Genomic DNA, 20,055 nt, shown 5'->3' with positions numbered 1-20,055 from the left:
TATCTTAATGGAAAAAACTTGAAACTTAGAAGACAGAAATGAATTCTAATGAAATATTGAGGATTGTATTTTGGCCTTAAATTTTAGTATATATTTTATTTAATCTTTATATTTCTTTTGTTTTTTCTTTGCATATATTTATTTTTGTTTTTAAATTTTCTAACATGTCATTACCCTAAAAATAAAAAAATTTAAAAAAAAATCATTTATTCATTTTTTTTGCGTGTAGAGTTTTCCTTATCCCAAAACCAAAGTCGAAGCTCTCACTCACAGCATCTCACTCACTTCACTTCTTCAATGTCTCTTCTTCCTTCCAACCTCGTTCCTCTCCATCTCCAAACTCTCCACCACCCTCCAAACCCTAACCGTGGACTCCCCTATCCAATCCCAAGGCTCCCTTATCCCCGTTCCCAAACACCTCGAATCCTCTGCGCCAAGAGAACCGGTAAGCAACGCTACCCGTCGGAGAAGAAGAAGCTGAAACAAAAGCAAAAGCAAACCCTAACCCTAACTCCGGTCGACAACAAATTCGAAGGCGTTTGGAGGCTCTCCAAGCTCGGAGTTCCGATTCACAGTGACCCCGGCAAGGACTTTCTCGGCGTATCCCCGGGTTTGCTCCAAGAGATTGCCAAAGTGATCGAATTCCCGGTAATGTTTCTGTTTGGATGCTGAGAAAGTGTAGGAAAATAATAAAAAACAAAGTTTGAGAATTGGGGGGGTTTTGGTGGGTTGGAGTATGGGAAATAAATGAATGACCTCAATTATGAGAATTATTAGGGCCTGTTCTATAAGTAATATATAGTTTTCTGTTTGGTTGTCGAGAAAGTTTGTGATATGGAAGAAAGAAGAAAGGAAAATTTTTGAACTGTACTTTTTATATATAAAAAAAGGGTTATATATGTAATTTTGACCTTGTTGCTTGTGGTACATTTTATTGGCTGCCAAAGAGGATTTATAAACAACCTTACCGTTTGGATGCTGAGAAAGTGTTGGAAAATAAAAAGTAAAATAAAAAAGTTTGAGAATTGGGGGCTTTTGGTGGGTTGGAGTATGGGAAATGAAACACTGTCCTCAATTATGATAATTATTAGTTTCGGTTTTAAAAAGTAATATGTAATTTTCTGATTGGTTGTGGAGAAAGTTAATGCTATGAAAAAAAGAAAAAAAGGAATATTTAGAACTATACTCTGTTTTTTAGGCTCATAATATTAGTATATAATTTTGACCTTTTTGCTTGTGAGTCATTTTCTCGGAAGCCAAACGGGATTAATTAATGTTTTCTGCCACTTTTTTACTAATTGGTCTGTTTGAATGCTGAGATAGTTGAGGAAAGGAAAAATTTTGAGAATTGGGGATTTTGTTGGGTTGGATTATAGAAAATGAAAGACTGACCTCAATTACGATAATTATTAGGACCAGTTCTACAAGCAAATATAATTTCTGTTTGGTTATTGAGAAAATTTATAATATGAAAGAAAGAAGAAAGGCAAATTTTGAGCTATACTCATAATATATAATTTTGACCTTTTTGCTTGTGGTAAATTTTATTGACTGCCAAAAAGATTAATTGATAATCTTTGAAATTAGTTTTGCCCAAATGTATGTTATAGTTGAATATGTTTCTCATATGTAAGTATTATATTTTTCTAGCGAATAGGCTCTAGATTAAATGGCATCTCCTCCCCTTGTAAGAGCAAGGTAGACAGTGAGGTTGTGGGTGCAAGACCCACCAAGTGTGTAACTTATAAATGTAAAAAAAGAAATTGCATTTTTCTTTTTTTTGTGACCTGGGAATCACCATGTCCAAAAAAGGAAGTTCAGGGTAGGTCTGCCTATCAATCACCTCTCCTAGAATCTGCAAAAGTGCAAGTTTTGTGCATTGGGCACACCCTTTTATAGTTTTTGAAATGAGCTGATGAGTGAACAAAGAAAGAGGAAAGGAAGTTATGGGAGTTTCATGTTTATACATTAAGGTGGGAGGAAATTCTAGTTTTCTTGGATCCCAAATGATGAAAATTTGGAAATTTAATAAGTTTTTCATATCTTTATAGTTCCCACATTTTCTCAGTGACTAGTCTTTCCAATATACACTTGTTTATTTGAGTAATGGATGGTAGAACTTTTTATGGTGAGGTATTTCATCAGCATTCTTTTCTTAATTGTGCCAGGTTGCTTCTATGCTGCCACAGGATGCTTTCTCTGTTGTTCGGAAATCTTTTGATGCAAGGAAGGTCTGTTCAATGAGAGAATTATATGTACAATTAAAGAAAGAAGTTGGATTATAATTACTGTTGTTAACTTCAAAAGGTTTTTGCCTTATTCTTTGTATTCTAGTATCCTTATTTAATTTAATGAATATATTGAAAGAACAATAAGTTTAGTAGAAAACTAGTTGCAAAGACATGGTTCATCAGACTTTATATATATATATATATATAGGGAAAAGTTAACAAATGTCCTAGGAGCATTGGTTTAGGAAATATTTTTAGAAACTTTTTTATGGGAAAAGAAAAGAGCAATTAATTTTTTTGACGGCTTTTTATATTTCCCATGAAAGTGGTGTCAAAACTTTTCTAAAATGGTTTATTAACAATTGCCCTAAGAGCACCCGTTAACAAGATCCATATGTGTATATATATATATATATATATATATTCAAAGTTTATTGAGCAAACCTTGATGATTCTATGTCATTGCTCAAACTAATAGGTTTAACCTTGTAGACTATATTCATTTGGGATGATTCATGGATATCCCTTAGTCTTATGTTCCCTGCTGTCATCACTCTAGATGTAAATATGCGAAGGTGCAACTTATAATAAATCTTTGGGCAAGTTACTATACAGGACAATAAAATTTTCCTTATATTGCTTCCATGAAACTTGAAACAATTAGTTAAGGATTTCTGATTTTCATTGCATGAATGCATATATATATGACATTATGACTTGAGATTAAGTCAATGAAAACATTGAAGACAGGTACTATAATAACCTTTGATCACTTATCCTAACAAGATGATTTTGGGGTAAACTCATAAATATATTCTAATTAGAGGAGAGAAAAACATCATTTAAGTGATTTGACTTCTTAGATAATATCAAATGACCTGTCAATAATTTAGATACACCACCTGCAACAAAGAACCCATTATAGACAATGGTTTGCTAAAACTTTATAGTAATCTATTGTTATGAATCATGTTCCACCAACACAAATAAAAAATTTAAAAAAAAAAAAATTTCTCTACTAACCTAATGCCTCACCTAATATCTAACAGATATTGTTTGTTCTGAAATATGTTTTCATTACTTTCACCTCCGCAACTTTTTTTTTTTTTTTTTTTTTTTAATTATGCATGTACTTACTGCAGACTTTTGATAGTGTTTTAATGCCACTTCACTGGAATCATGTCCTGAAATTTTTATGGGGTTTTTAAGTTAGCATGACCACTTTATGATGTGTACTTACATTTATGCTTATTCAGCCAAAGCCTGCAGTTTTCTTACGCACTAAGTGATTTGATATCTTTTGTCATTTATCCTTCTCTGTACCCAATTAATTTTGTTTCCTTTGTTATATGTTATTCATCGCTATTAATAAAGGAGGACATTGATAAAAAATTCAGACTTGCAATTACGTGTGTATGAAATTAATCGACTTTACTGATGTTTTCTAGATGTTGAAGGAACCAAAATTTGTATATACTGTGGACATGGATGTCAGTAAACTCCTGAGTCTCGAGCCTCGTACCTGGGATTTCATTTCTCGGTTGGAGCCTAAACTTGGGCTCATAGACCATATGCCTAATGAAAGAGCTTCTGGTGATTTGATTAGTATAATACATGATTCCAAAAAGAACCCCAAAGATATAGTGACAACAGAAAATGGACATAACATTTATTCTGGGTCAGAACAATCATACAAGTGCCCAACAATCAAAAAGACAAAAATAGCAGTCGTCGGTAGTGGACCATCTGGCCTGTTTGCTTCTCTTGTTCTTGCAGAACTTGGTGCTGATGTTACCTTAATAGAAAGAGGTCAAGCCGTTGAACAAAGGGGGCGTGACATTGGTGCCTTGGTAGTTCGCCGTATTCTACAAATGGAAAGCAATTTTTGCTTTGGGGAGGTTATATCTCGATTCACTTAGTGCTTTTATTAAGGTTGTATAGTATCTCTAATTCTATCTTGTGCTTTCCTTGAATAGTTAAAAGTCCCACATGTTGGTCTCACACTTATTAAGGGGGAGTACGGGCTTATATGGAAGGGGAGAGTATTAGAATAATGATTAAATTCACAATTTCCTAATTACTTCAGCTTTTAGGGCAAGTGGTGCTTTATTGAAATACTCGAAAACCCCAAAGTGGGACCCCCTACATGTTAAAAAAAATGACTCACTTTAAGAGGGATTGATTTATGGTCTAAAATTTTAATGTATACCCTAGTCATTGCTTTAGTGGACATGGCTTGTGAATTGCCTTTGTTTATCAATTTGTGAGAAGTGATGATAGTATTCTTTTTAGTCACCTAGAGATAAGATCATCTGCTCCTGATTTTCATAATTTCATTTGAAGTTACTAAAATTTAGCCCTTAGGGATGCTACTCATATAATTTGAAAAGAAGGTATCTGGGCTGTTCATCTATTGAAACCAATTATGCAGCCTGGGTTTTGTGGAGTCTGAACTTGTACTGAAGCTAGGGTCAAAGTTTAAGATATATGATGTAGTTAGCTTGACTTTTCATAGTTTTTATTTTATTTCGAACTACAATTTATAGTGTGTTACTGTTATTCTACAAAGGGGTATATCTTGTGTTACATCTGAATTTTATATTCATGTGCAAGATTAGCAATTTGTTACTGTAAATACATTCACATGGATCATTTTTGTATTTGTTTCATTATTCTTATTCTTTTTCCTTGGTCATTCCAACTTTCATGCTGATGATTTTTCATTATTTGTTTACTTTGAATCATTTATATAAGGACTTATGCATGGCAGGGTGGTGCAGGTACCTGGAGTGATGGAAAGCTAGTAACTAGAATTGGAAGAAACAGTGGCAGTGTTCAGGCGGTTAGAACTACTTCATCCTTGTGATTTTTATTTTCCTTCTTGTAATTAGATTTAACTCTTTTCTTCTTCCAGGACATGACAAAAGCCATTTTCTATGTAGAATCATTGCATAAGCAATTAACCCTTGAACCTCCTATGCCAATTTGCCAAATCACATGATCAAATATTTGAGTAATTTTAACTAAGAAAAAATAAAACTCAGCCAAATATGGACTTGCCCATAGGTTTTACCGGCTAGAGGCAAGTCGAAAGGGCTTTTCTTTAGAAAGGTTCCTCACGTTATCCAAAAAAAAAAAGGCAGGTGAAACTACTAGAAAAATAATAAAAAAGAGAGACTTGGAGGTCGAAATTGTTAGATGATATTGCCCCAAAAAGAATGGTTTTGATTAAGTAAATGTCTTCATTTCCTTGTTTGACATATCAGGACAATTGGATATAAATATTCCTTCAATTTTTTGGTCTTCATATTCTTAGTTGATATATCATTGTCTCAAAATTAACAATATCAATACATTGACAAGTATATTAGAGAACCAATCTTTAATCTCCACTTTTGAAAGTTTGTTCTGCCACCAGGAAACTGCAGGTTTTTCATGGTTTTTTCTATGAGTTGACTCAGTTCTCTTGTCTCAGGTTATGAAAACTTTAGTTCACTTTGGAGCTCCAAAAAATATCTTGATAGATGGCAAGCCTCACTTGGGAACGGATAGGTTGATTCCATTGCTTCGCAACTTTCGGCAACATCTGCAAGGGCTGGGTGTGAGTAACATATCTAACTTCGTCATATCAGAAATATATGAACGTTGTTGCCAATCGGGATTAATAGCACATATTATCAGATTTTACTATATTTCTTTTTGTTAATGTGCTTAGGTCACTATCAAGTTTGGGACAAGGGTAGATGATCTGCTTGTAGAGGATGGACATGTTGTAGGGGTTAGAGTCTCTGATTCGAAAGACAAATTACAGTTCAATAGCCAGAAGTTGGGATATGATGGGGTTGTTCTGGCTGTTGGGCATTCTGCACGTGATATATACCAGATGCTTCTTTCTCATAATATGGTCTTGGTCCCAAAAGATTTTGCCGTAAGTTTCTTCTTCTGGATAATTACATGGTAATTTCAATATTTACACGTGGGTCATGTATGTTTGCCCATTTGTAGATGTTTGCTCCTGTGTTCCCACTTTGTTTACATTTCAGCTTCTGATTGTGGTTGTGCAAAATTGTTTCTGGAACTTCCTTTATTAATTCTTTTTAGAGTGATACAACTTCCTTGGAGAGGGAAAGAAATTAATGGATGCTGTTTTGATCACAATGTGATGTCTTTGGATGAGTATCTTGTTAGCCAAAAGAGTCTTCCTTATATAGTTCACTTCTCTGGATATGTTATGAATAATTATGTTGTTCTTGTAGCAATCTCAATCCTGCAAGTTCATCTGATGTGTGTCCAAATTAGTTTTGGCAGCTATAGATAAAGTGTTGGTTGGCACTGCAACTGGCATTTATTGAGGGGTGGCAGTACTGTGATATGTAGGGATAACACACTTAAATACGTACAATGTCTGTTAGAGGCACAGAAAATATATGAACATTACACTCATAGTCTTAATTGGATTATTAGGATGTATGAATTGACAGTACAAAGTTGGTCATGATGGTGTGGCAATAGATGAATGGTTGGAAATATTGTGAGTGATGGTGTTGGTGGGGGCCAATGAATACATATTATGGCCATACCATTTTAGATGCGGTTCACATGATAGTGCGGCTGTGGTTGGTTCATTGTGGGATGAACAGGTTAGGTTGTGTTGTCCTGATGATTGGAAGGACCTGTTCTCAACCCCATAGGCGCAGGTGGGGGATAGTTATCTAGGCTGTTCAAGTTCAGTACCAGCTGTAAATTAATGCTCGCTGTTTATTGCAAGTATAAATTCGATCATTATATTATTTTAGATTAAAAATGCTTGTATAATTTAATAATTGCAAGTTCTACATATAGCCTTGAGGCTGGATTTTGATTCATTGTATTATGGTGCGGTTTGGATAGAAATTATTGTGTCTGCGTTTTTCTTTTTCTTTTTCTTTTTTTTCCTCACGCGTTTAAGCGTTTTTGGAGACAAGAATCACTGTTTATGCACTGTTCACAACACTGTTCACGCACTAAAAAATATTAAAAATGAGTCTCACGATACTATTCACACATTTAAAAATTATTTTGCTATAGTGTTTTCAGTTTCAGCAAAAATAAGTTGTATTCAAACGGACCCTCTATATATATATAAGTAGAACAGAGGTCTGTCGTAGTCCACTACATTTGAGGCCTGGGTTGGGTATTTTGAAATCCAGCTGCATACTACTAACATATATTCAGCATGGCCTGTTTTTAAACCTAGTTGGTACCATGGCTGTGCAATGGTGGTTCCCTTGGTTTTATTTAATTACCATGACAAAAATATTTATTGACTATGAAAAAAAAAAAAAAAAAACCTGAATATATGGGTTTTGTAGATTGTACTAGTTTGGTGAATTATATGTACCATTGTGAAGCATGGGATGATTTTGTAAAGATTGTTGTAAATGAGTAGTGAGTATGTGCGCTATATTTAGGATCTCAAAGTCTTCACTTACATATGCCATATCAGCCTTCCTGGTGTAGGTGAAGCATGAATAGATGTGAACATGATACGGCTTTTGTTGCTTAAGATTGTATGAAAACTATGTTGCTGACCACACAGTGTTGGAAACATGATGCTAAATTGAGAATGAAGACACTACATTCCCTTTGTTTTAAAATTTTGTATTTTGAAATTTGAATTCATAATTGTTTGAATTTGGCATCCATTTAATGGTCAAAATAATATTTTATTGTGTTTGATTCTTGAGCTTGTGATATTTTCGTAATTTTATTGCATCTAACATGGCTGTACAGGTTGGTTTGCGGATCGAGCATCCTCAAGAGCTAATAAATAGAATACAGGTTGGTTGTATTCTCCTATTCTTTTCCGAAAATTGATCAACTACTGGTTCAACTCATTCTCAAATAAGAAGTCACTTAGTTAATATATTCTGCTTATCTGCTATAATAGTGCACTTTTGTTCCTTAACTTATTGACTTGCACTAACCGACCAATAAAAATTTCATGGTTTGAATTGTAGAATAGCATGATTCCACAGATGATTTCATGCTTTTTCTTATTTTAACAAACCATGAACTTCTAGCCAATTAGCTCCAGTTTAAATGACGCCTCCTCCCTTTGTAAGAGCACAGTGGAGGATAAGGTCTTGGGCTCAAAACCCATTGGGTTTGTGTGTAACTTACTAATTGAAAATAAATAAATAAGGAACTTCTAGCATATGCATTGAAGATTAGTTGCCGTAATCTTCCATAATAGGGACATCACCACTATGGGATTACAGTTATTCATTTCCACCTTAGAATTCGCTATCCCATGGATCTCTTGCACCAATGTCTTCTTCTTCTTCTTCTTCTTCTTCTTCTGCTTCTCTCTCTCTCTCTCTCTCTTCTGTAGCATCATCAGAGATCCTTAGTGCAAATAAGCATCTAAATGGGCTGAAGAGTCAAATTATAGAAAAATTAAATCAAAGCAGTAATTTGAAAGAAACAATTGAGGAAGCTTGGAACTTAAATTGGGTAGAGTTGTACACAGAGTGATTGCACTGAAAAATATTTGTTATATATGGGGACAGGGTAAAGAGTCAAATTCTAGTGCAAATCTTTCTTTAAAGAATTTCAAAAGAGAGAATTTCTGATTCTAAATAATTTTAAAAAAGAAAAAATAAATAAAAGGGGATTTATTTCCCGAAGCAGTAAAAACATACTTTAGCATATATGAATCATATGATCTAATTCTTGGATATCTTGGTGTCAGTAGGCTAAGTTATTTCCTTTTAATCTTTCTTTTCTTCATTAATAGCTAGTAGACTAGGTTGGTTCAACCTGTCTTTGATTTATAATCACTAAATTTTTCTTCAAGGGCTTGTCCAAGTCCTAACTTGTTGATTTCTACTGCTTGATTATGTCATATAAATTGTTTTCTTGGCTGTCTGATTTTTATTGTGAGCAAAAATGTAAACAAACTCATTTGTACAAATGTGTAGTATTCTGCATTGGCCACTGAGGTTTATAAGGGACGTGGAAAAGTACCTGTGGCAGATTACAAGGTGGTCAATTATATTAACGGAGAGGATGGGGGCCCATCCTCCAATTCAGGAGCAACAGGTCGCAATTGCTATTCCTTCTGCATGTGTCCTGGTGGGCAGGTATGTTCTTCCTTTTAATTCCTTTTGCAATGCTTCTGCTTCTTGATGCACTTTTGATGCATAGTCACAAAGATATGTAGTCACCTAATGGTTGCCTTAAGTTTTGGCGGGCCATTTGCCTCAATGGCTTAAATGAGAAAATGTTTTTATTTTATTTTTTAATTTTCATTGCTGTCAGTTGAATCATTTGTAGTACCTGTAGGGGATTTTCAAGCATTTGGTAAGGTGAGCTGCAGTTCAGAACTGCTCTACAACTGCTCTTGCATAGGAAGAAAATTTTACTTTGGTTAAGTTATAGGCAAGTTGATTTAGGGAGAGGCAAAGTGTCATCATTGTGGTAGTAAATGTGTCTGTAATAAATTACACTAAATGAGTTCATGTATATATCTGCAGGTTGTTCTCACAAGTACAAATCCATCAGAACTCTGTGTCAACGGCATGTCCTTCTCTCGACGTGCATCTAAGTGGGCAAATGCTGCACTTGTTGCGACTGTCTCTACAAAGGATTTTGAAACACTAGGTTGCTGTGGACCTCTTGCAGGGGTTGAATTTCAGGCATCTTTTTAGTCCTGACTTTAGTATTTTACTTTCCTATTTATATTTCTTTTCTTTGGTCAGTTCTAGCTGATGCAGCACAGGGTTGCACAACCCTAGGCTTCACTACGTAAGGCTGCTTGGAATCACCATCAAGCTAGAGAAAATATCACTCAATTTTTCATATGTCAAATTCAATATGACATCAAAATTATTGGGGCCTGTTTCTAATAGGGCTTCTAGGATGACTTTAAAAAAGGGAAGAAAAAAATCCATAATCAATTACAGGAAATGATTATGCTTGTAATCAATCACATTAAATACAAAAAAATTCAAATCAGGGTCTAATAAATTAATCGAACTCAGGCTCAATGGGATATAACAGGTTTATCATATAACCTTGTGATTAGTGACCAGTATGTGGTGTCTGCACCACTAATATAACTCTCTTTCCCCCACCAACTTTTATAGGAATAGCAAACTTTTGGTTTAACAGTACATCTTTTCAATCCATGCCTAACCATTTTTGTGGGTAGTTTTTCCATAGATGCATTAAATTACACCATGCTCAAGTGAATTATCATTTTTGTTAGAACATGCATAATTTTACATAAACTTCAGAAAATAACTCTAAACCACCACACATTAGCTCAATTGTCATTTTACAATTTCTCATCGTTCAGATGGAATTTGAGCGCAAAGCAGCTATAATGGGCGGGGGAAATTTTGTGGTGCCTGTCCAGACGGTTACTGATTTTATGGAAAACAGGTTATCAGGTAGATTTGTAATTTCATTAACACAAATTGTTTTATACTTTCAAGCCTTTATCTAAGCTTTTTTTTACTTCTTTTTTCAGTAACATCTGTGCCACCATCAAGTTATCGGTTAGGAGTGAAGGCAGCAAATCTCCATGAGCTATTCCCAATTCATATCACAGAGGCTTTGCAGCACTCGATCTCAACATTTGACAAAGAGGTTTAATCTTTATTTTCTTTCACTTAGTATTCTTCACTTGCCATTTCCTTTATGGTTGACTAGTGGAACTATAACTAAATAATTTTTTTTTTTAATTCACAATTTGGAACTTTCAGTTGCCAGGATTCATAACCAGTGAGGCCCTTCTTCATGGAGTGGAGGTAAGTCCATTTAGTTTCATATTACTATATTTTCCCTTTTTGTACCATTGGGATTCCTTAGCAAATGTTTTCTTGCTCAAGGGTGTTGGCACATTTTCTCTTCTGCACTTATATTTTTTGCCACTTGTATATTATGGCTCCCAGACCAGAACCAGCTCTCCCATCCAGATTCCCCGCAACACTGATACCTATGAGAGCACATCATTGAAAGGATTATATCCAGTTGGTGAAGGGGCAGGGTATGCTGGTGGGATTGTAAGTGCAGCAGTTGATGGCATGTTTGCAGGTTTTGCAGTGGCAAGAAATTTTAATTTGTTAGACAGTTGCATAGAATCTTCTTTGGGCAAGGCTCAGAGTGCTGGAGTTGTGAAGTACTAGAAGCCAATTTGGTTGTTTCTTCTGTAACTGATGCTAGCCACAAGAGAAAAGGTTGGTAATCTACATATTGATCCCAAATAGCCAAGATAGGTAGTGGTTGGGGTTTCAACTTCAGCTTCCTATATTGTTAACCTGTAAGTATACTTCCATTATCTTCTTCATTGAAAGTCATGGAAGAATTCATTTTTGTATTATTAGCAATATTACCTCTTATGCTAATGAATCTGATAAATTCTTTTACAGCTTGGAAGAGTCTGAACTGTTTCAATTTGAACCTAACAGTTGGACTTGAGATGAAAAAAATCAAGGAATCATGTCTTTTGGCGTCCATTAGACATCACTGTGTCCATTGCTCCGGTGATCATGAAACAGTTGAGTTTAGTAATTTGCTTGGAGTATACTACTGAAGAGGATCCTAGGGTCAGTTGTGGGAGAGCATATTAGAAGTCATGTTGATTGCTAATCTGACACGATAGTTGTTCTCTAACCACATGGAAGTTGCAAAGCAAAGACGTCTCAAGCAAGCTGGACTTGTGAAAGAATTTTGTAAAATTTGACTTTGTTGCAGTTTACAACTTATATCAAAATATTGATCACTTGTAAATTAGGAAGTAGCATTTAATCATGTGGACATTTTGATCGTATGGCAACATTTATTAGATGCTATGAAGGTAGAGGTTTGCATTTAGCAAAAGTGAAGAAGGGTGGAAGAAGAAGAAATGTAAAGTTTTGCAGATCAAGGAGTTTTTTTTTTTTAATAAATATTTTTTCTCCCATTAAGTGAACTATAAAGCAGTAGCGTTGACACGTTCTCATCAACCATATTCATCTTCTATGTCAACCATACTATTCAACTACATATGGCACATAAAACTGGTTTTTATTACATTGACTGCTAATTTCCAGGCATTCATCAGAGAAAAATTCTCTCTCGGGGAAGATAATAAATGAATAAATAGAAGAAAACACATTCTTGTTTTTCCTGTCAATTTGAGTAAACTGGTCAAATACCTTTACCATTCATTCCCCAAGAAGCACTATTATTCTGTAATCAGACTTTGATGTCTCTCAAAAAAATAATTGCCTCGGGTATGATTCTATGCCATTCCATGGATTAACCTTGAACGTGATTGTGCCGCCTTCATCAGCAATTATTAGGGTGTAAAACACTAGGATTGATAAAGGCCCACGTTTTGAGAGGGAGTTTGGATGTTATGCACCTAATGAAAATTGAAGGGTGGTGCTCTTATGGTGATCATGTCTATGCGAACAAAAATATTTTGTCCCACTTTTAGTATTTCACCAGTTGCAGACCAATGCAATGCAAAAAAAATTTGACAATTTATTTTTTTGTTAAATGAAAATAAAAATGGTATATGAGAGTGAAACTTATAAGTGTTAATCTCAAACCCTTCTTAAAATGATGTTATTATTTTCAAACAAAGTATAGTCGATACAATATATTAAATTTTCTAAATTAAGCTATCTATGTATGTTATTTGAAAGTATTTTAATTTTTCTTGAGTTTTTTTAAGGAAACATAGATTCAATTTGTAGGCCCCGCTCCAACTGTATAGATATTGTCCGTTTTGAGACCCATGCCCCTCACGGTTTTGTTCTCCCTCAAAGCACACAGTAGTAGGGGTAAAGACCTCTACACATTAAAGGAATGTCACTCCTTATAAGCACATTCTCATGTGCTTTCCTAGACGATGTTGGATTCTATAGATTGCAAGATCCTATTTTGGGTCACTATACAATTATTATATAAGGTGATATATTTTCTAAATAATATAACTTGTGCTCGAAATTTGTTTCTAGTGCTTCTTATAAATGATTTATCTTCTATACGTCTTTAATGGCCTAAAGAGGAAACATATATATAAGTAAATTCGTCACTTATATTAATGGTGATATAAGAAATCAGTGAGCTGATTGCCCAAACTAAGAAGCTCTGGAATACTTGTAAGGAAGGAAACATTCTTAGAGTGCACCATTGTCGTGCCAGCCAGAGACCTGATGATGATTAAGCTAGAATCTCATAGAAGATCTTCAAGAACTCTAAATGTGCAAGAGTTGGGATTTTCCACACTTACCTTGAAATGAGAGAGGTCTGGTGTTTATATAGGGGGTCTTGAGTGGACCACATTCCCTTGATTTTTGCCACATTCCTTATAGGAGGCGTGATTGCAGTATGGAATTAGTGGGAGCGAGATACTCAGAGATTGTTTCCATGTTCAAAAGTCGTGGGCTGGAGGAACAATCTCCATTTGTGATACCCAAGAATAACTTGTCCTGCGTGATTGTAGAGTGATTGTCATGGTGGCATATTTTGATAGAGTTCATTGTGGATGAATGCACTTCGGGCGAGTCATGTGGTATGGACAACTAGTTCTTGCCTATGGTAGATAAGTTGGTATAATTGTTAGTTCTGGACAAACCTTATGTCTCTCGGACGAGTGCAATAGATAAGGATGGCTTTTATTACTCATCAATTAGAAAAAAGAATACAAGACTTCAATAATATAATAATATAAGAAAAATGTAATTTTATCAAGAACCTACCAACATTATGTTGAAATTGTGACATAATTGTCAATGAATCAACTCCTCTCTCTACACAATCCTCTCCTTTTAAAGCATCACCGAAGTGAATTGGAGTGAACCAAAGTGGACTGGAAAGATCAAATAGACTAAATTGTACTAAAGTATACCGAACTGGACCCAAATGGACTGAAATGGCTCACTAAAGTGGCTCAATAAAAGTGTAATAACAATTAATGCTACATTTTAGCTTTTAAATCTTGTATATGGATTTTGTACTCCAAATACCGGATACCATATGTCTGATTTTTTATTTTTTCTTCCCCTTTTTAAACTTTAGTTATTTTAAAAAATTGTACTAAATTGGAATTGGTGAAGTATGAAAAGAACACTAAGTTTAGGACAAAGTATTTTTATTTTTGTCCAATACTTGGTAGCATCACTTCTTTTTTTAAGGTATACTTGCCTAGCAACAGTAGGCAGTTTATATATTTATATTTACTTCTCGTTTTCTTGGATGTTTCTCTGCAACATAACTAACACGGGACAAAAGAAAGACAAAAAGAACGGCAGAAGTATCTCTATAAGGAAATTATACGAATTCCCCAACTATCAGAGGCTTCAATGCATACTTTTTCGAAGGGTGTTAGTGCAGCAAGATAGTTGTTTTTTGTGTTTCTCTCTCTCTCTCTTGCTTACAATGAGAATAGGAAAGATTTGAACCCAAGTTATTTACATAAAAAGAATTGAATAATATCATTATGGCATTATCTCCTGGCCATATGACAGCAAAATATGTTTAGTAAATGATTTTGAGACTTAGAGCCTTGCTCTTCTCCCATACTTGATTAAGTTGATTTGTTCATTTCTTAATGAAGATTTCCAAATATCCAATGTCAACGAGTACAATAATCCTACAGAACAAACAAAACTACAATCGGTGAGAATCATACAGGGACAAAAACATCATTCTGAACCACTCTGTACCAAATATTTCTTGTCTCAATAAACTATTCCACAGAATTAATAATACCCACATGAAATTTGCAAGCTTACACAACTTGACATGTGTTGAGAGCCAAGATATAGCCGACTAGTTGGGACCCATTGGAGATTTTTTTTGAGAAATCCTGTAAAAAACTAATAAAAAGAACTTGTTGGAGCAGCAATGGGGCATGCACAGGGTATGGCATATTCATGGGCTTTGATCACCATGATTGTGTTGCTTTTCACCTTCCAGCACATGAGTGCCCATCATTTGGCCTAGAATAGTTTAAATATTTAATTAACATAGAAGATTTCCTCTTATGAGTATCAAAATTTATGGGTGGCATGACATCTTTTTCAAGTGTTTATGCGTAATTGATAATCCCAAGTTGATCACACCATTTAGCACGTAAAGTTCAATTTCAAAGCAAATGATTTGGTATTATTGAAAGGCAAGGATAACTATAATTTGGTTGCTTTAGGATAACCATGCTAACCTGAATTCTTTTGAATTTTTTTTTAGCTAATTACAACGTGGCAAAACTTTTTTCATACATCAAACATAGAACGATGTCATATCGAAATCTAGGAAAAAGTTTTACAAATTAGCTTTTAGACTTTTACAGCAATTCCAGTGGAGTTTTCCTAGCCTTATCCTCAATAATTTATATTTCCATGAATGAGCTATACCACGTCCATTGCATCTTAAAGTTCCTTTCGTAAGGGAATGGAAAGAAAAATTGAGAACACAGTGATAATGAGATGGGACAAAGGCCCACAATGTTTGTGCTGAGAGCTACATGATATACCATAGGTCGGAATCATCGCATGTGGCAGCAATCAAGAGAAATTCATCAAACAACTCCTTCGAACTTGACAATTATTTTGGTCAAAATATGGAAACATGTCTTTTCCCTCGAGATATTGTCCCTTCAACAAGTCTAGGCACACAATCTTTTTTTATAGTTTTTTATACAAATATTGACATAATTTGCTGTGAATGGTGCATAAGAAAGTGATATGAGCGATGGATTCAAGTAAAAATGATATTGCTTCAATCATAATAAACTATATCAGAGTATCAGTAATTGTGAAAAATGTTATGTTTTTACATAGATCACAACAAAAAATTATGACATTACAGGTTTTACACCAAGGGAGAGGCTAACTTGTTTGATTGGTTCTGTACTTTTTTCATGTTGGAAGGGAAAAATGGTTGTGGGGGCACAGACAAAGAGCATACTGATTGGAAATTAGCCAATCCAGGTTCCTGTATAGTTACAAATCAAGAAGACAGAAGTTCTAGTCCATAAAAAAAATTGACTAGCTGATGTTCATGCCAGCTTTACAGCAAGAGCACAAAATTCTAAAAAGAATTACCCTTACAGTACCTTTCTCTGGTCCTCATTGTGACACCGCATTCATTTAAATTACAAATTACTTTCCTATATATTTTCTTAAAGCTATCACTGAATCTCCCAATGGTTTGGAGTAAAATGAAACTTACCATTAGAGCTTTATGGAGGAGGCAACACAACAAATTTATTCTTGAATTCTGAGATAGAATAGCTCTTGTCCATTTCATGGTCAATTGGGAACTAAATTCTGTGTTTCATGCAACATGTGCATATCACGTGGAAGACATTTATATTTATCGAACTATTGTACAGTTTGTTTTTCAGTTTTATGAAAATATGTTGTTTGAAAAAATATATCTAGAAAAAAGTAAAAAATTAAAAATAAAATAAAATAAAGAACTACAATTTCAAATAATCGAGTAATTTGTAAGTTGTAACTAATCCTTTTATATTATACTTATCCCGTGAAATTTTTGTGCAATGACATGGTCTAAACGACTAAATTATTGTGTTTTCCAAAAAAAAAAAAAAAAATCTAAATTTTTGGATAATAATTTCACTTTTGGATGGCTCTTAAATCCTTAATAGATGCTAATTACATTGGGCTCCTAAAATAGGGTAAGACCCCAATTTAGAAAGGGAAATCCAAAAAATATATATATTTATATATATATATATATATATATCTAACGTTGAGCTCCTTAAGGAGTATACTAAAATAAGAATATACTAAGTTAGGGAAGTTTTCTAAACTCTTATTTTATTTTATTTAAAAATTAAAAAAAAAAAGTTATATTCACAACATTTTCATAACACTTTCAAAACAAATGAATAGAATCTTACCAAAAAAAAATTTAATTCAACGACCTTATCTGGAATTTTCCATCAAGGAAACCTCACTTTGAATTCTTGTGTTTGTTGTAAAATAAAAAGGACAAAAAAAAACCTTTTCTTAGACATTGGGACCCTGCTTAATGGCAAACTGACAGGTTCTAGAACCAAAGATCCTCATGTGTTTATGGGCCGGGTTTGAACCAATTAACTTTGTGAAATTGAAATCACGGAAATGGCCTACTTAATTACTGTTCAACATAGGATTAGAAACTTTAATTTATAATCATTTTTTTGTGGACCCAAACTTCACTGAGAATGTGCACAGTAGCTGTAAAATAAAAATGGTACTTACACCTTTCGGCTAAAGTGGTGGCTCATGACAACTACTCAAAACTTTCTTTTCATTTTCAAACCTCAAACCTCGCTTCTCCTTTTGAATTACTAGTTGTACAAAGATTAATTAGAGCTTATTGAATTGCCTCTTTTGATTACTATAATAACCAAAAGTTTACTCAAAAAGTCTATCCTAATAACAAATATTCACTTTTATAATCAGAAAGGAGGTAGTCACACCAGCTCAACCATTGAATTGAGAGAATTATATTTTATCAACTTGTGACTTGGGTTGAATATGACTTGTTAATATGTAATTTACAATATTATACTTTATCACTTGAAATTCAACTGTATTTGTTGAGAAAAGTTTACTAGTTGTATAAAGATTAATAAGAGCCTATTGTATTGCCTCTTTTGAAACTATAATATCCAAAAGTTTACTCAAAAAGTTTAACCTAATAACAAATATTCACTTTTATAATCAGAATGGAGGTAGTCACACCAGCTCAACCATTGAATTGAGAGAATTATATTTAATCAACTTGTGACTTGGGTTGAATATGACTTGTATTAATATGTAATTTACAAAATTATTCTTTATTCACTTGAAATTCAACTGTACTTGTTGAGAAAATTATATTTTATCAACTTGTGGGTTGAATTCGACTTGTTAATATGTAACTTATAAAATTATACTTTATCCACTTGAAATTCAACTGTAATAAATTTTATATATTCAAAATGTTAAGTATTTCTAGTTTTTATGATTTGAGGTTAATTGAAAAATATTAAATAAAATAGACAAGTTAACATATCAAAGTTGACCTAAACAACAATGAACATGGTGTGTATAATCCTTATCATTTGAGGAATTTATATGGTGCAGTTATCCTAAAAATTATAAAATATATTATAATTAATCCATCATTTGATTGAAAGTCTAGATAGCAGCAATATTTTAGTCAATTGAAAAATGAAAATATATACTTATTACATATATAAAATGAACTAGCAGTTAAAGCTTGCTGGGTTTGCTTGCATGCATGTCTGCACAGATTTCCACAAAACTGAGTCTTAATTAACCAGCAGCCATTTGACAATTTAAACAGCACTACAGGGACGTCCCACTTAAATACCCTAAATATTCTAGCTTGTACTATTTCTTGTCTTTGGTCAACCCAGAAAACCTTGAGTACGCAAACTATTGAGAAAATTCCACTGTCAAATCTAGAAAAATGTCCAACCTTGACTTTTGGTTTCTATGAATTGTTCGTAATGTTCCGATATCTCTAGCTACGTACCTAGCTAGGTGGAGACATTGTTGAGCCTGTAATAATTGGATACATACATTGTTGTACTTTGCCACGCTATACTTTGTTGAACTTCATATCGTTCACACTATTAATTCTCTTGACTTCCCTGACGTGGTCAATAATTATTACTGTGTCACCCACATCCAACAAGAAGTCTCAGTTAAGTCCAAAATCTATTTTTTCTTTTTTCTTTTTTCTTTTTTTCCTTTTTTTTCTTATTAATTGTGGTCTATGTATGTGTTTTTTAATTTATTTTTTGGAAAAATATGGTCATATGTGAATATGAAGTAGGAACCTTTGCAAGCACACCGGATGGAGTTAGATTTGCTTTACGCTCTGTTTGTTTCGTTGGAAAACCTTCTATAAAGATAGTTTTTCACATTTTCCAGTGTTTGGTAGCACAAAAAAAACCTGGTCAATGGAAAACTATCTTTGGTCAACAGAAAACTCTAATAAAAATAAGGCTTATTTTCTATAGGTTGTTTTCCAAAAATTTTTTTTGGAAAACAATCTCTCTCTCTCACACGTTGCATCTCCTATAAATATTATCTTCGTCTATAGCCGTGGGAAACATAATTTTTTGGCGCCTTCTCTCTCTCATGGTAAGTTTTCTCACTTTTTCTCTTTTCCCTTTGCTTTTTCTCTCCTCACACCTTCACTGTCACTAACTTTGGTCTCTCCTCTTCCCATAGATCTCTCTCTCTCTGTCTCTCTTCTCTCTTTTCTCTATGTTTCTCTCCCCTCTGTAACGCAATTCTCTGATTAGATTTTTTTTTCCTTCACTGATCAGTTAATAGCTCCGACTTGCAAAGGAGAACAAATTTACAGTGGTAATTATTTCATTCCTCTCTACCAAAATCTCAATTCTTTGCTTTGAATTTCAAGCTCGATTTTCTTTTTTCTCTAAGAAATTTTTGGTTTGATGGATTCCAGGCAAAAGTTACTTCTTTTTCGTACATAAAGTGCAAAAAAATAAAAAATAAAATAAAAAGAAGAAGAAGAAGAAGAAAGAAAGAATGAAGTAAAAGATGAAAATTTTAAACATAGTACCTATATTGCTCTAAATTGCTTTTACATGGGACAATCTTTACCGTGGACTAATAATATTGTTATATAATGAATGATAATTGTTTAGGAGAATTGCATTTGTTGGCAAATATTTTTTTTGTTGGCAGATACTATGCAGTGATGATATATTATACAGTACATTATGTAAATACATAATTTAGAATAATATACTTGTGGTTGACCATAGTAGACAATTAGTATACCAACAAAA

At 33.7% G+C, this 20,055-nt stretch overlaps 1 protein-coding gene across 4 annotated transcripts; it reads left to right on the top strand.

The window, feature by feature from the left end:
• The first annotated feature begins 229 nt into the window (after window positions 1-229).
• LOC126715659 (uncharacterized) lies at window positions 230-12,223 on the top strand. Of its 4 annotated transcripts, none has more exons than XM_050416384.1 (14): window positions 230-648; window positions 2,169-2,231; window positions 3,680-4,129; window positions 5,002-5,073; window positions 5,707-5,832; window positions 5,947-6,159; window positions 8,004-8,051; window positions 9,194-9,355; window positions 9,749-9,910; window positions 10,573-10,666; window positions 10,747-10,865; window positions 10,982-11,026; window positions 11,313-11,455; window positions 11,648-12,223. In XM_050416384.1, the coding sequence occupies exons 1-13, from the start codon at window positions 298-300 to the stop codon at window positions 11,343-11,345; spliced, it is 1,938 nt and encodes a 645-aa protein (XP_050272341.1). In that variant the 5' UTR covers window positions 230-297; the 3' UTR covers window positions 11,346-11,455; window positions 11,648-12,223. The 4 variants fall into 4 exon arrangements, with proteins under 4 accessions (XP_050272341.1, XP_050272342.1, XP_050272340.1 ...); XM_050416383.1 differs by having other exon boundaries at window positions 231-648; window positions 11,171-11,455; XM_050416382.1 differs by having other exon boundaries at window positions 231-648; window positions 11,171-11,538.
• The last annotated feature ends 7,832 nt before the right edge of the window (window positions 12,224-20,055 follow it).

This window comes from Quercus robur, chromosome 2, assembly GCF_932294415.1.
Source record: "Quercus robur chromosome 2, dhQueRobu3.1, whole genome shotgun sequence".
Lineage (NCBI taxonomy): Eukaryota > Viridiplantae > Streptophyta > Magnoliopsida > Fagales > Fagaceae > Quercus > Quercus robur.
Note: the sequence above shows the minus strand (reverse complement) of the source record. Positions and strands in the feature narration are given on the sequence as shown.